At 47.2% G+C, this 13,221-nt stretch overlaps 1 protein-coding gene across 10 annotated transcripts in view; it reads right to left on the reverse strand.

The window, feature by feature from the left end:
* PTPRT (protein tyrosine phosphatase receptor type T) overlaps window positions 1-13,221 on the reverse strand; it is a gene marked incomplete at both ends in the record, with an annotated part of 1,101,453 nt that overhangs the window by 24,820 nt on the left and 1,063,412 nt on the right. For 9 of the 10 annotated variants that reach the window (XM_079719321.1, XM_079719325.1, XM_079719327.1 and 6 more), the window contains one exon: window positions 11,424-11,555. In XM_079719321.1, coding sequence (XP_079575447.1) covers window positions 11,424-11,555 — 132 coding nt within the window. Of the gene's footprint in view, window positions 1-11,396; window positions 11,556-13,221 lie in introns of those variants that run through there. The other variant, XM_079719319.1, reaches the window with a different exon arrangement.

Raw genomic sequence — 13,221 nt, forward strand, 5'->3', positions numbered from 1 at the left:
CCCCAAAGTTAGTAGAAGGAAAGAAAGAAGGATCAGAGCAGAAATAGAGACTAAAAAAAAAAATAGAAAAGATCAATGAAATTAAAAGCTGGTTCTTTGAAAAGAAACAAAATTGACAAACCTTTAGCCAGATTCATCAAGTAGAAAAGGGAGAGGGTCTAAATCAATAAAATCAGAAATGAAAAAGAAGTTACAACCGACACCACAAATACAAATGATTATAAAAGAATACTATGAGCTACATGCTGATAAAACGGAGAACTTAGAAGAACTGGCCGAATTATTAGGAAGATATAATCTCCCAAGATTGAACTAACAAGAAACTATGAACAGACCAATTACCAGTAATGAAATTGAATCAGTAATTAAAAAACTCTCAACAAACAGAAGTCTAGGACCAGATGGCTTCACAGGTGAATTTTTTACCAAACATTTAGAGAAGAGTTAACACGTATCCTTCTGAAACTATTCCAAAAAATTGCAGAGGAAGGAACATTCCCGAACTCATTCTATGAGGCCAGCACCCTCCTGATACCAAAACCAGACAAAGATATCACACACACACACACACTACAGGCCAATATCACTGATGAACCTAGATGCAAAAATCCTCAACAAAATAATAGCAAACCGAATCCAATAATACATTAAAAGGATCATACACCATGATCAAGTGGGATTTATCCCAGGAATGGAAGGATTTTTAATATCTGCAAATCAATGTGATACACCACATTAACAAATTGAAGAAAAACCGTATGATGACCTCAATAGATGCAGAAAAGCTTCTGATAAAATTCAACATCCATTTACGATAAAAACTCTCTAGAAAGTGGGCAGAGAGGGAACATACCTCAACATAATAAAGGCCATTATGTGGCAAACCCACAGCTAACATCACACTCAATGGTGAAAAGCTGAAAGCATCTCCTTTAAGATCAGGAACAAGACAAGGATGTCCCCTCTTGCCACTCTTATTCAACATAGTTTTGGAAGTCCTAGCCACAGCAATCAGAGAAGAAAAGGAATCAAAACTGGAAAGGAAGAAGTAAAACTGTCACTGTTTGCAGACGGCATGATACTATACATAGAAAATCCTAAAAGACGCCACCAGAAAACAACTAGAGCTCATCAATGAATTCAATAAAGTTGCAGGATACAAAATTAATATACAGAAATCTGTTGCATTTCTATACACTAACAAAAAAGTATCAGAAAGAGAAATTAAGAAAACAATCCCATGTACCATTGCATCAAAAAGAATAAAATAACTAGGAATAAACCTACCTAAGGAGGCAAAAGACCTGTACTCCAAAAACTATAAGACACTGATGAAACAAACTGAAGACAACACAAAGAGATGGAAAGAGATACTGTGTTCTTGGATTGGAGGAATAAATATTGTTAAAATGACCATAATATCCAAGGCAATCTACAGACTCAATGCACTCTCTATAAAAATACCAATGGCATTTTTCACAGAACTAGAACAAATGATTAAAAAATTTGTATGGAAACATAAAAGACCCTGAAGAGCCAAAACAATCTTGAGAAAGAAGAATGGAGCTGGAGGAATCATGCTCCCTGACTTCAGACTCTACTACAGTGCTACAGTAATCAAAACAGTATGGTACTGGCACAAAAACAGAACCATAGATCAATGGAACAGGATAGAAAGCCCAGAAATAAACCCATGCACTTATGGTCAATTAATCTACAACAAAGGAGGTAAGAATATACAATGCAGAAAAGACAGTCTCTTCAATAAGTAGTGCTGGGAAAACTGGACAGCACATGTAAAAGAATGAAATTAGAGCATTCTCTAACAAACACCATACACAAAAATAAACTCAAAATGGATTGAAGATCTAAATGTAAGACCAGATACTATAAAACTCCTAGAGGAAAACATAGGCAGAACACTCTTTGACATAAGTCGCAGAAATATTTTTTTGGATCCATCTCCTAAAGTAAAGGAAATAAAAGCAAAAATAAATAAATGGGACCTAATTAAACTTAAAAGCTTTTGCACAACAAAGGAAACCACCAACAAAATGAAAAGACAACCTAATGAATGGGAGAATATCATTGCAAATTATATGACTAATAAGGGATTAATATCCAACATATATAAACAGCTCATACAACTCACATTTTTTAATTCTGCTGATTGAAAAATTCTGCTGATAGACATTTTTCCAAAGAGGAAATGCAGATGCCCAATAAGCATATGAAAAGATTCTCAACATAGCTAATCATCAGGGAAATGCAAATCAAAACCACAAGGAGATATCACCTCATACCTGTCAGAATAGCCATCATCAAAAAGAACACACATAATAAATATTGGCAAGGATGTGGAGAAAAGGGAACCCTTGTACACTGTTGGTGGGAATGTAAATTGGTGCTGCCACTGTTGAAAACAGTATGGAGGTTCCTCAAAAAATTAAAAATAGAACTACCATATGACCCAGCAATTCTACTCCTGAGTATATATCCAAAAAAACCCAAAAGCACTAATTCAAAAAGATACTTGCACCCCAATGTTCATAGCAGCATTATTTACAATTGTCAAGATATAAAAGCAACCTAAGTGACCACCAACAGATGAATGGATAAAGAAAACGTTATATATATACACAATGGAATACTACTCAGTTATAAAAAAGAATGAAATTTTACCTTTGGAGCAACATGGCTGGACTTGGAGGGCATTGTGCTAAATGAAATAAGTCAGACAAAGACACATATTGTATGATATCACTTACATATGGAATCTAAAAAACACAATAAACTAGTGAATGTAACAAAAAAGAAGCAGACATATATAGAGAACAAACTAGTGGTTACCAGTGGAGGGGGAGGGGTAATCAAGGGGACGGGGAGTGGGAGGTACAAACTATTGGGTGTAAGATAGGCTCCAGGATGTATTGTTCAACACAGGGAATCGAGCCAATATTTTGTAATAACTGTAAATGGAAAGTAACCTTTAAAATTTTTTTAAATTTAAAAATTTAAAATAAATTAAAAAAGAGAAACAAAAGGTTATAGAAATCTTGGCGAGAGGAGTTTATGGTTTCTTAAGGCCCTGGAAATAGGGGGTTCAAGGAAGTCCACTTGGCGGTCTAAAACCACAAGGACCCAGCTGACCTGGAGCCACACATACACTCAATGTAACATTGTTACTTTCGTCCCTAGATGGGAAACTTTTGCAGTAGTTGTCTCCATGATAGATTCCAATCCTTTAGCCTATAGCCCAGCCTTTTCCTACCTTATATCCTAGTACTCTGCTTCTCCTCCCTTTCCTACCCATCCGTCTAGGAGGGGAGGTGTTTCCTGCCCATAGGGAGGGCCTCGCCACTGCAGATGCACACGGCTGGGCTGATGACCACACCTGGGGGGCCGGGGAGGGAAGCCACTGCAGCTGCTGCTGCTGATTTAGAAATGGCCATGCTTCTCCTGGAAAAGCAGAGGGGCTTTTGCTATTTATTGTCAGAACAAGTTAAACCAAGCGAAAGTCATGAAGCCTGTGTGGACAGCCCTGGAACAGCAGCCATGCAGTATTCCACCTAGTGATCTCCACTGCTGCTTGGGACACAGAAAGATGTCCTTCAGGGGTGCACGTTCACGCATGAAATCTAACAAACACCAAGGTTGCCTCCCTGTTAGACATCATTTTCCTGCTGATGGAATCAGAAAGCTTGTTAGTCACTGAAATAAACACACTCTGATGAGTTAAATGAAAACTAGCATATGGCCTATTTTTGGAATAAACAATTCTAAAGCATATTTCAGAGCACCTTAGTTATGCCTTCTGTTAATTAAAAAAATACTTTGATAAAATGGAAAAGCCAAGTAATATAGCTTCTAGAGATGAAGGACTCTACTTGTCAAGGTCCCTGTGATCCATAGGAGGGAATCAATCCCCAGCCACTTAAAGGTGAAGTGAATTAGTATTTTTAAGAGAAAAATATAAGAGTTACTTGAATTGGTTTTAAAATTCAGACCAGTGATGACAAAATTCATTTAAATAGACTTCCATAAAGAGCCCAAAACATATCATTGGCTTTAACACTGTGGCCAGGTAAGGAAGATAGACTGCAGGGGAAGAGGAGGGCGTGAAGGCAGGGAGAGAGAGAGAAAGGCACATGGACCATAATCAAAGCACATTTGCCCATCCATTCTCCATTCACCTATCCATCGTCCCACGAGGTGATACTGCAATTCCATGTAGTGGGTGGAAACTCACTCTTAGGTACATCAGAGTTTGTTTCCGGGAAGGAAGGGTGGGAGTTTAGGAAAATATCTACAGAGGAAGTAGGGTGGGTGGAAGGCAAAGGCTCAGGGCAGGTTTTGGAAGGAGGTAATAAAGAGAAAGATGAATTATGCAGCTTAAGAACAGAACAGCTTTGGGGGGAGGAGTGGAAGAATAGGGGAGGAAGGAAGAAAGTGTTTTGGGCAACAGGGTGGGGGAAGACGTGCTGCCAACCACCAGGTGTGAGGAGACAGGTGAGGTTTAAGAACCGGGATGTGCTATGTTCCACCTTCAGCCACGGGTGTTGCTGGGATATGAACCCCATGTTGCCTCCAGTAAAGCCTGAGCTGGAACTTGGAAGTGGACATGAATACAGGACCCCCTTGGAATTCCCAGAAATCTTGGGGGTGGACAGTGGAATTTCCCACAGGAAGGGGAAGAGGAAACAGAGCCTATTTTGTTTAAATCTTCAAAGATAGAGTGAACTTGGCTGGCATCTGAGTTATACGAACTTCACAGATGATGACACTGAGACTTTGACAAGGTAGGAAACTGGCTTAAGGCAACGCAGCAAGTAAGTGGCAAGGCTAGAACTTGAACTCAGGTCTCTTGACCCCAAACTCCTTGTTCTACTGTTCCAGTGGGGGCTGAGACAGAAACACGACCCCTTGCAATGCAGAGACACAGACTTGGGCATCCTGTGTATTTTGCTAGCACGTTAGGCTGTGTTTCACAAGCCCAGATAAAAATGGGGATATCAGTGCTTGCTATTTGCCTTCCAGGCACAATGACAGGAAAAGACATCTCTGAAACATCGCCCCGCTTTCTTCCCGGGAGGATGACAAGCTTGCCTCTCTCACTTCCAGAAGCTCCGTGGGAAGGCATGTTCTTGGCCCTCACCTCCCTCACCTTTCCACTTGGCTTTGCATCGCCTCAACTCTCAGACTTTCCATGGCAGGAGTTCAGAACTGGGGCTCTTGTTTGTTTTAAAGTAAGCAACATTCCTTCCTGCTTCATATACCCAGGTACCAGCAAGCCACTGCTTATCAGGCATGGGGGCCCTGGAAATCCTGCTGTTTAAACGGCGGTGAAAGTCTTCACCATCCCTGGCAGGGGGACCTGGGCCTGGGTCAGGGGTGGCTGTGGGACTTTGGACAAAGCCTACCTGGGCCTCAGCTTCCTGACCTGCAAAATGAGAGGAAGTGGACCTGGGTCAGACCAGTGGTTTCCACAGTGGCGTCCATAAAGTTGGTAGGAGAAGCCAACGAGCTATCTCCAAGGTCTTCAAAAGCCAAAGGGGATCACACCGTTGTCCTGAGTAGAGGACACCGAGTCTCTGGCTTTAGAGCACCTCATTGTTTTAGATCTGTCTATGGCCTGCAGATCAGAAATGCATTGAGACAGTTATACATTATGAATTAGTCAATACAGTTTGGGAAATAAAGGCTTTCAAAGTGGCAAGTCTTTGGAGGGAAGACATGGGAAATATTGAAAGGTGTTTGGAGAACACTTAGTTTATAAAATCTCTAAAATGTAAGCAAGGTAAAGTGTACTGCCTAGAATTAGAGACAAGTAAAACACTGAGAAGCTCAGGGGATCCTCCAAGGGGATCCTCCAAGCAGAGCCAATATCATAAATGAGTAGAATATTCAAGGAATGCTAAAGCCCCAGCACTTATTCTATGGAAAAAACAGAAATGAGGCCAGGTCTCGTTGACCCCCAAACCTGACTCCAGGCCGGGTGGGGTGGTGGTCATCCCCTGCTGGTTCCTCTGGTGCTGCCTGCCCACAGCGCTTGGGGCAACATGACATGCTGCCTGGACCTGGTTCTCCCATCACTTCTGCTTCCTGCTCAGCTTCTCCCTGCAGCTGGAGGGTCCTGGTGCGATGGTTCCAGCTAAAGATGTGTCCAGCCTGTCTGATGCCAAAGAGAGTCTAGGAGGTGAATAGTACTTCCCTAGAACACCTGCTCCATGGGGATTGGGAATTTTTTTTTTTTTTTTTGCGGTACGCGGGCCTCTCACTGTTGTGGCCTCTCCCGCTACGGAGCACAGGCTCCAGACGCGCAGGCTCAGCGGCCATGGCTCACGGGCCCAGCCGCTCTGCGGCATGTGGGATCCTCCCGGACCGGGGCACGAACCCGCGTCCCCTGCACCGGCAGGTGGACCCCCAACCACTGCGCCACCAGGGAAGCCCTCTGTTTTCATTTTTCCTGCCTGTCTTAGCTTCTTGGAACTGCTGTAGCAAATTGCCACGAACGCAGTGGCTTAAAACCACACAAATTTCTTACCTGGAGGTTAGAAATCTGAAATGAGGCTTCAGGGGTTAAAATCAAAGTGTCAGCTGAGGTGTCTGTGTTCCTTTCTGGAGTCTCTAGGGGAGAGGCCATTCCTCATCTTTTCCAGTTTTAGAAGCTGCCAGCATTCCTTGACTTGTGGCCTGATCACTCCAATTTCTGCTTCCACTGTCACATGATCTGTTCTGACTCTCATCCTCCTGCCTCCCTCTATTTATAAAGACTCTAACAGCAGGGCCACCTGGATAACCCAGGACAACCTACATATCTCAAGATCCTGAACTTCATCACATCTGCAATTTCCCATTTACCATTCATACCTTCATAGATTTAGGGATTAGGATGTGGACATCTTTGGAGGGCCAAGATTCTGTCTACCACACAGACCCACCCCATGGTGGGTACAGAGGATTCTAAAGATAGTGGGTGTGGCGTGACCAAGAAGAGGGCTTCTCTCTGGTGTCTGGTCCCCATGGACTCTGGTCTCACCATGGAGCCCACAAAGATGGAAGAGATCTTGTCAATGCTAGTGGGTGTAGTTGAAGAGGTTCTTCCTGATGTGCCCATCAGAAACCACAGTGTCATTTGCTGGATGTTATGGTTAGGATTTTGCCCCGCTAATCTGACCACAGACCTCTGGAGTCCCAAAGAGCTTAAAAAAATCTCTTAAGGTCAATGAAATTGCTTTGGGAGTCTTTATCTTGAGCCCCCCACTGCTCATAACTGTCTTTGAACAGCAGCCACTACAGAGAATGGAAAAATATCCGTGGCTGGGGATGGCTGATTGAATGACGTGGTACAGGATTCTGAACAGAAGCAGACGGATTTGTCCAGCAGTGCAAGAAAATAAAGCACTTGGAGATCTTTCATCCTCTGCACAACCTTATTTTGCTACAAATTATAGGTAGTCACCAACACAAGCCCTTACCGGTTGGTCCCCAGTCAAACCACAGGATGTGGCACTGGTCCTCTTGGGAGCAATCTACCAATACTCAGGACCTATGGCAGACCTGTCTGTGTGGCTGGACTGGCCAAAGTCGTGGGCTGCCTCAGCATGGGCAGGCTGGCAGACAAGTGCTGATGCCACTTCAAAGCGCCAGCCCTCCAGGTGCTGAGGGCGGCTTTTCTGATGCTCACGCTGTGTCACTGTTTATTTTCGCAAGGCGCCCAGCTGTTGTGGTGATGATATTTATATCAATAAGTGCTCAATTCATCTGCTGATTTCAGGGGATGCTTGCCAGCTGCATATGGCAGCCAACCTCAGGGCACTTCTGAGCCTGGTGTTTTTGCGTTTAGAGAATCAGCTCTCAAAGACTGCGCCAACATCTGGAGCTGAAAGATCTTCATTCACCCAAGAGCCACCCTTGAAGGGGGAGCTATAGCCAATGACCTTGACCCTTGCTACTTTATGTGTCCCAAAGTGAGGTTCTTTGAAACTCTTCCTCTGTGCCTGAGCTCCGGTTTTGCACAAAGGGATGCTGGAAAAAGGGCTGTGCTTCACTCATGGGCTCATGGACCAGAGTTCACTGTTTTACTTTTTCAGGCAAAGGGATGGGGTGGTGATGCCTTCTGACTTTGGAGCTCTGCAGGGGTCTCTGTTTTATGGGAATCTGTCGCATTTCATGCTTATCTCAGATTCGAACCATCCGTCGTTCAGGCCCTAAACCTTGGAGTCATCCTTCTTCCTCTTTTTCTCACATTCCCTGTTCAGCCTGGCAGGATACTTTGTTGGGTCTGCCTTCAGGATAGACCCACAATCCACTCCACTGCTACCACCTAGGCTCAAGCCACCATCACCTGTCACCTGGATTACTGCAGGGGCCTCCTCTCTGTCCTCTGCTTCTGCTCTTAGCAACAACCCTGCCCCTTCCCGCACCAACAGTCTGTTCTCCACACAGTAGCCAGAGGCATGCTTTAAAGAAAAAAGTCCAATTACTTTTTCAAGTCACTCCTCTGCTCAGGACCTGTCAATGCCTCCTCATTTCTCTCCGAGTAAAATCACAAGTTCTTCCTATGATCCCCAAGGCCCTGCTGTGTCTCTGTGTCACACCTTCTGCTGCTGTCCACACTGGCTTTGCTCCAATGGCCATGGCCTCCGTCTGTTCCACCACCATAAATCCTTGGTGCGGGTCATGCCCCTGCCTGGGATGCTCTTCCCTGAGACGGTCCCGTGGTGCATTCTTGCACCTCCTCCAAATCTGCCTTCAGATACGAGCTTCTCAATGAAGCCCACCTTCATCACTCAGTTACAGGTGCAGCCCTACCCCAAACCAGCCTTCCAGCCCTGCCCTCTTATTTTTCTTTTTCCATACACTTGTCACCTTTAACATATAATTAAGTCCGTTACAAAGTGTTTGCTGTTTATTTCTCTCCTGCTTGAGAATAGAAGTTGCATAAAAGATGGGAATTTGCTGTTTTGCTTTCTCTGTCATGTTAACTGATGCATTTCCAAGCACCTAGAATAGCTTCTGGCAAATAGCAGCTACTCAACAAATGTGGACTCAATGAATGAACAGACGCTCTCCCGAACGACTCCTACATGCACATCCCAAGTCGCGCTCAATTTTATCCCCTACTACAGTGGTCCCCAACCTTTTTGGCACCAGGGACCGGTTTTGTGGAAGACAGTTTTTCCAGGGACCCGGGACAGGGGGACGGTTCAGGCGGTGATGCGAGCGCTGGGGGGGACTTGGAGCGACAGGGAGCGGCAGACGAAGCTTTGCTCGCTGGCCCGCCCGCCGCTCACCTCCTGCTGTGCGGCCTGGTTCCTAGCAGGCCGAGGACCGAAACTGGTCTGTGGCCAGAGGGCTGGGGACCCCTGCCCTACTACCTGTTGACCCTTGAACAACACGGGGCTCAACTGTGCGGGTCCATTTATATGCAGATTTTTTTCAATAGTAAATAATATAGTACTACAGGATCTGCGGTTGGTTGCATCCGTGGGACACAATTGCGGGTATGGGGGAACCGTGGATACAGAGTAACCGCGAATACGTAGCCTCGTACACAGAGGCGCCCCGTACATGGAGGGCCGACTACAGATTATAAGCGAATTTCTGACTGCATGGATGACTGGCGCCCCTGACTCCCGCTTTGCTCAGGGGTCAGCTGTGACCTGCTCCTCTCCTTCCTTCCCAAACTTCCCGCTGCCTCTCCCACTGCTCGCCTGCCTTCCCCACCTTGGCCAGTCGCATCCCAGATGCCTGACTATCCACACTAGAAGCCCTGTCACCATCCGTGACTTCTTCTCACTCACCTCCCACATCCAACTGCTCCCTAAACCTGTAGGCCTCTCTCTGCTCCCTCCTGTTTTCCAGATTCTTCCCCAGACCCCGTTTCCCATCAGGAGTCCTGACTCTGCCGCACCCCCCACTTCAGCGCTGCAGTGTCTCCTCCCTGCACAGCAAGGGCTTTTCTACCTGCGCCCCTAGAACACCAGGGGTTCCGCCAAAGTGCCCAGAGCGAGCGGCTGACTCTCCCAGGAAGGGGCACCAGGAGGGGCCCAAAGACCAGCGTGGGTGGAGCTCCGACCCCACCTCCTGCTTCACTGTTTCAAAGGCTGGGCTTGCACGAAAGCTTTCATTCCCAGAAAGGATTCTGTTGCTTCCGCGAGTAAAAGCCTGATATTTACCATACTGCAGGCCGAGACCCAAACCCCTCAGCCCGGCACGGGCGGCCCTCTGCAAGCTGGCCCGGCTGTATCGTCCAGCATCCCCACCCTCTTCTCCTCCTGACATCCCCCCAGCCCCACTGCCACCGAAGCTGTCCTGCAGACGAGCCGACACAGTGACCCCCGCGGGCCTTTGCCCCTGCTGTTCCCTCTGCCTGGAGAGACTTACCCAGAGACTTCATCCCCCAGACGCCAGATCTCTGCTGCCTTCTTCCGGGCCAAAGTCACCTTCCTGAAGTCTTCCCTCACCCTCTGGGCAGAAGTAATTGCTCTCCGTTCCCGGCCAGCACAGCACTTCGCAGCTGACCTCTATTATGTGCTGCCACACGAGGTGGGGACAATTTGCTCATCTGTCTCTGTAGCAGGAGTGTGAGCTCCTGGAGGGCTGAGGCTACAGCTCAGATCCATTTTTCTTCTTCCCACACAAGGCCTGCCCAAGGCCAGTGCTCACAAGGGAATCCTCTGAGTTACTCTGGGTTTCCTTCGACACAGTGATGGGATGGCTTTCCAAAACCCTAGAAGGCCATCATCACCGCCTCCACCCAGGAATGGCTGCCCTGCCCCAGGGCTGTGAGCCCCAGAAGCTGCCCCATGACACGTGTCCTGTGGCCTAATGTGCTGTAGGCACATGATGCTTGGAACTGTCACATGCAGTTCAGCTAAGGCATGGAGCCTGCTGGGACACAAGGGTCACCTGTGATAAAGCCAGGCCTCGGTGGGGTGATCAGTGGGCAAAGGGTCAATGGTTCAAGCCCCAGGCTCTGTTAGTCTGGCTGCATCACAGAGCAGGGAGAATGGTTAAGCGTGGCCGGGTATCAGGCTGTGCTGCATGGCTGGAGATGCTCAGAGCTGGGGGAGGAGGCTTCTCTGTGATCTCTGCATGATTAGGAGCAATACCCTAACCAGTGTCTGGGGGATGGAGCAACAGACTCTGGTCCCAGGCAGTGAGAGGGCTGGATAAAGCTCATAGACAGGCAGAGTCATTGCTGGAACTGGGTGGGCCGGTGGGTGGCAGGGCCTGGCAGGGGACTCCCTGGCCTCAGCTGGAAGCTGAATGGGCTTGGCTTGGTGCTCACTGGCAGACAGTGCCCACCAGAGGGCAGCTGGGTTGGGCAGAGGCAGCAGAGGGCTGTCCCTCCAACTCTTGGGCACGGCTGCCCGAACACACCTGAGCACCTAGGGCTGGGCCGGGCCTCCTCCTACCTGGGCAGTGTCGAGCTCATTCAGCATCACCACAGAAGAGCAGTTATAGTCGAACACCAGCCTCCAGAAGTCCGCCACGGTGCTGGGTAGAGGGTGTTGTGTGACTACGAAAGCGGCAGGCTGCTTGTGGCTCTGACAAAAGAACGACACAGGCTTCATGAAATATACACCCATCAGTGATGTCCTGATGATGATGATGAGGCCCGGATGGCTGCCAGAGGCCCCCTGAGTCTGCCAAATAGATTACACAAAGCAACGGCCCGTTCTTATCTCGGGGTGCCCTGGTGGCAAAGGGGACCTTCCCGTAATGAACTCATTCTCCTCCAGACTAAGACATTTCATTAGGAAGGTGTCACTCGGATGGGGATTATCCAATAAATTATTTATGTCTTGGAGCTCAGCAAATCACCATCATTACAATATGAAATGAAAGATTCTGGATGCAGATTTGCTGCTCTGCTGGCCAAGGCACCTCTTGGGATAAAAGGGATATTTTGTGTCCCTGTGCCCACAATGCTGGAGGAGGGGCTGGCTCAGCCCGAGGCAGAGAGCCTCCTGAAGGGGCTTAGAGTGCACGAGGTTCACTCCTGCCCCAAGGCTGGCATGCGGGCTGAGCTGGCCTGGCAGAAGGTGGGCACTGTGTCCTGTGAGCCAATGGGGCAGTGAAGGTGCTCAGGTTTTAGAGTCAGGCAGACCTGGGTTCAAACCCAGCTTTGCCAGTTGTACGTTATAAGTCATCCATCCATCCATCCATCCATCCATCTATCCACCCAATCCTTCATTCCTTCATTCATTCATTCAAGCACATTCATAGAGTGACTTTTTTAAATCAGTGCTGAGCACTGGAAAGTTATTAGATCTCCCCAAATCTCAGGTTCTTCAACTGGAAGATGGGATTCATAACTCCAAAGGGATGGCTGTGGTACAGATTGAAAAGATATGCACGTGAAAAGAGCAGCAAGCAAGAACCCAGCTGTGAGCCCGCTAGCAGGGCGGGACCATCCCTGACTTGGTTCTTCATCCTCGGCACCAGCATCATGGCCGGCACACTAGACGCCCAGTACAGGTCCAGCAAACAACTGAATAAACTCAGTCCCATGTTACAGGTGGGCAACTGAGGCCCAGAGAAAATGGCCTGTGTGAGTCTGGACTACATCTGAAGCTTCAGCTGGGTGCTATTTATTACAGTTCCTGTGAGAAGGTATTTGGAAAGATTGGGGAGCATCTCTGCTTCATTAGTGGTTTGTAAAACCTGAGAAATAACTCATATTCTCAACAAGTTTTCCTGAGTGATTGTTCATGCCTGTTTCCGGTGGGGTCACAGGGCAGCAGGAGGATGGGGAAGGAAGAAGAGTTTGCCATTGAAACCAGGAAAAGTCTCTGGCAAAAGACTCTGCCAGATAGAATACCTAAAGCACCTGCCACTGTTCTTTTATCTCTTGGTGTCCTGATGGCAAAGAAAATGCCTTGCAACCATGGATGCCACAGATGCACTAGGGGGTCTTGTCTTCGAAGGGTCTTCTCCTGCCAGTGGAATGGTCAGAGGAAGAATCTAGGAGAACAGAATGTTGAGTTCCCCCAAAAGCCAAAGTCTAGTGGCAGAAGCTGGTCTGCAGACATTTCCAGACATGGAAAAAAATCTAGGCTTTAAGAGTCAAAAGACTTGGGGTTCAGACCCTGGCTCCACCCTTTCTGAGAGAGTTGACCTGGAGACAGTCATGGAAATTCTCTGACCCTCAGTACCTCACCCAGAAAACGGGAATAATCATATCCAAATGCAGAATGAGATAGTCTATGT

This window comes from Hyperoodon ampullatus, assembly GCF_949752795.1.
Source record: "Hyperoodon ampullatus genome assembly, chromosome: 14".
Lineage (NCBI taxonomy): Eukaryota > Metazoa > Chordata > Mammalia > Artiodactyla > Ziphiidae > Hyperoodon > Hyperoodon ampullatus.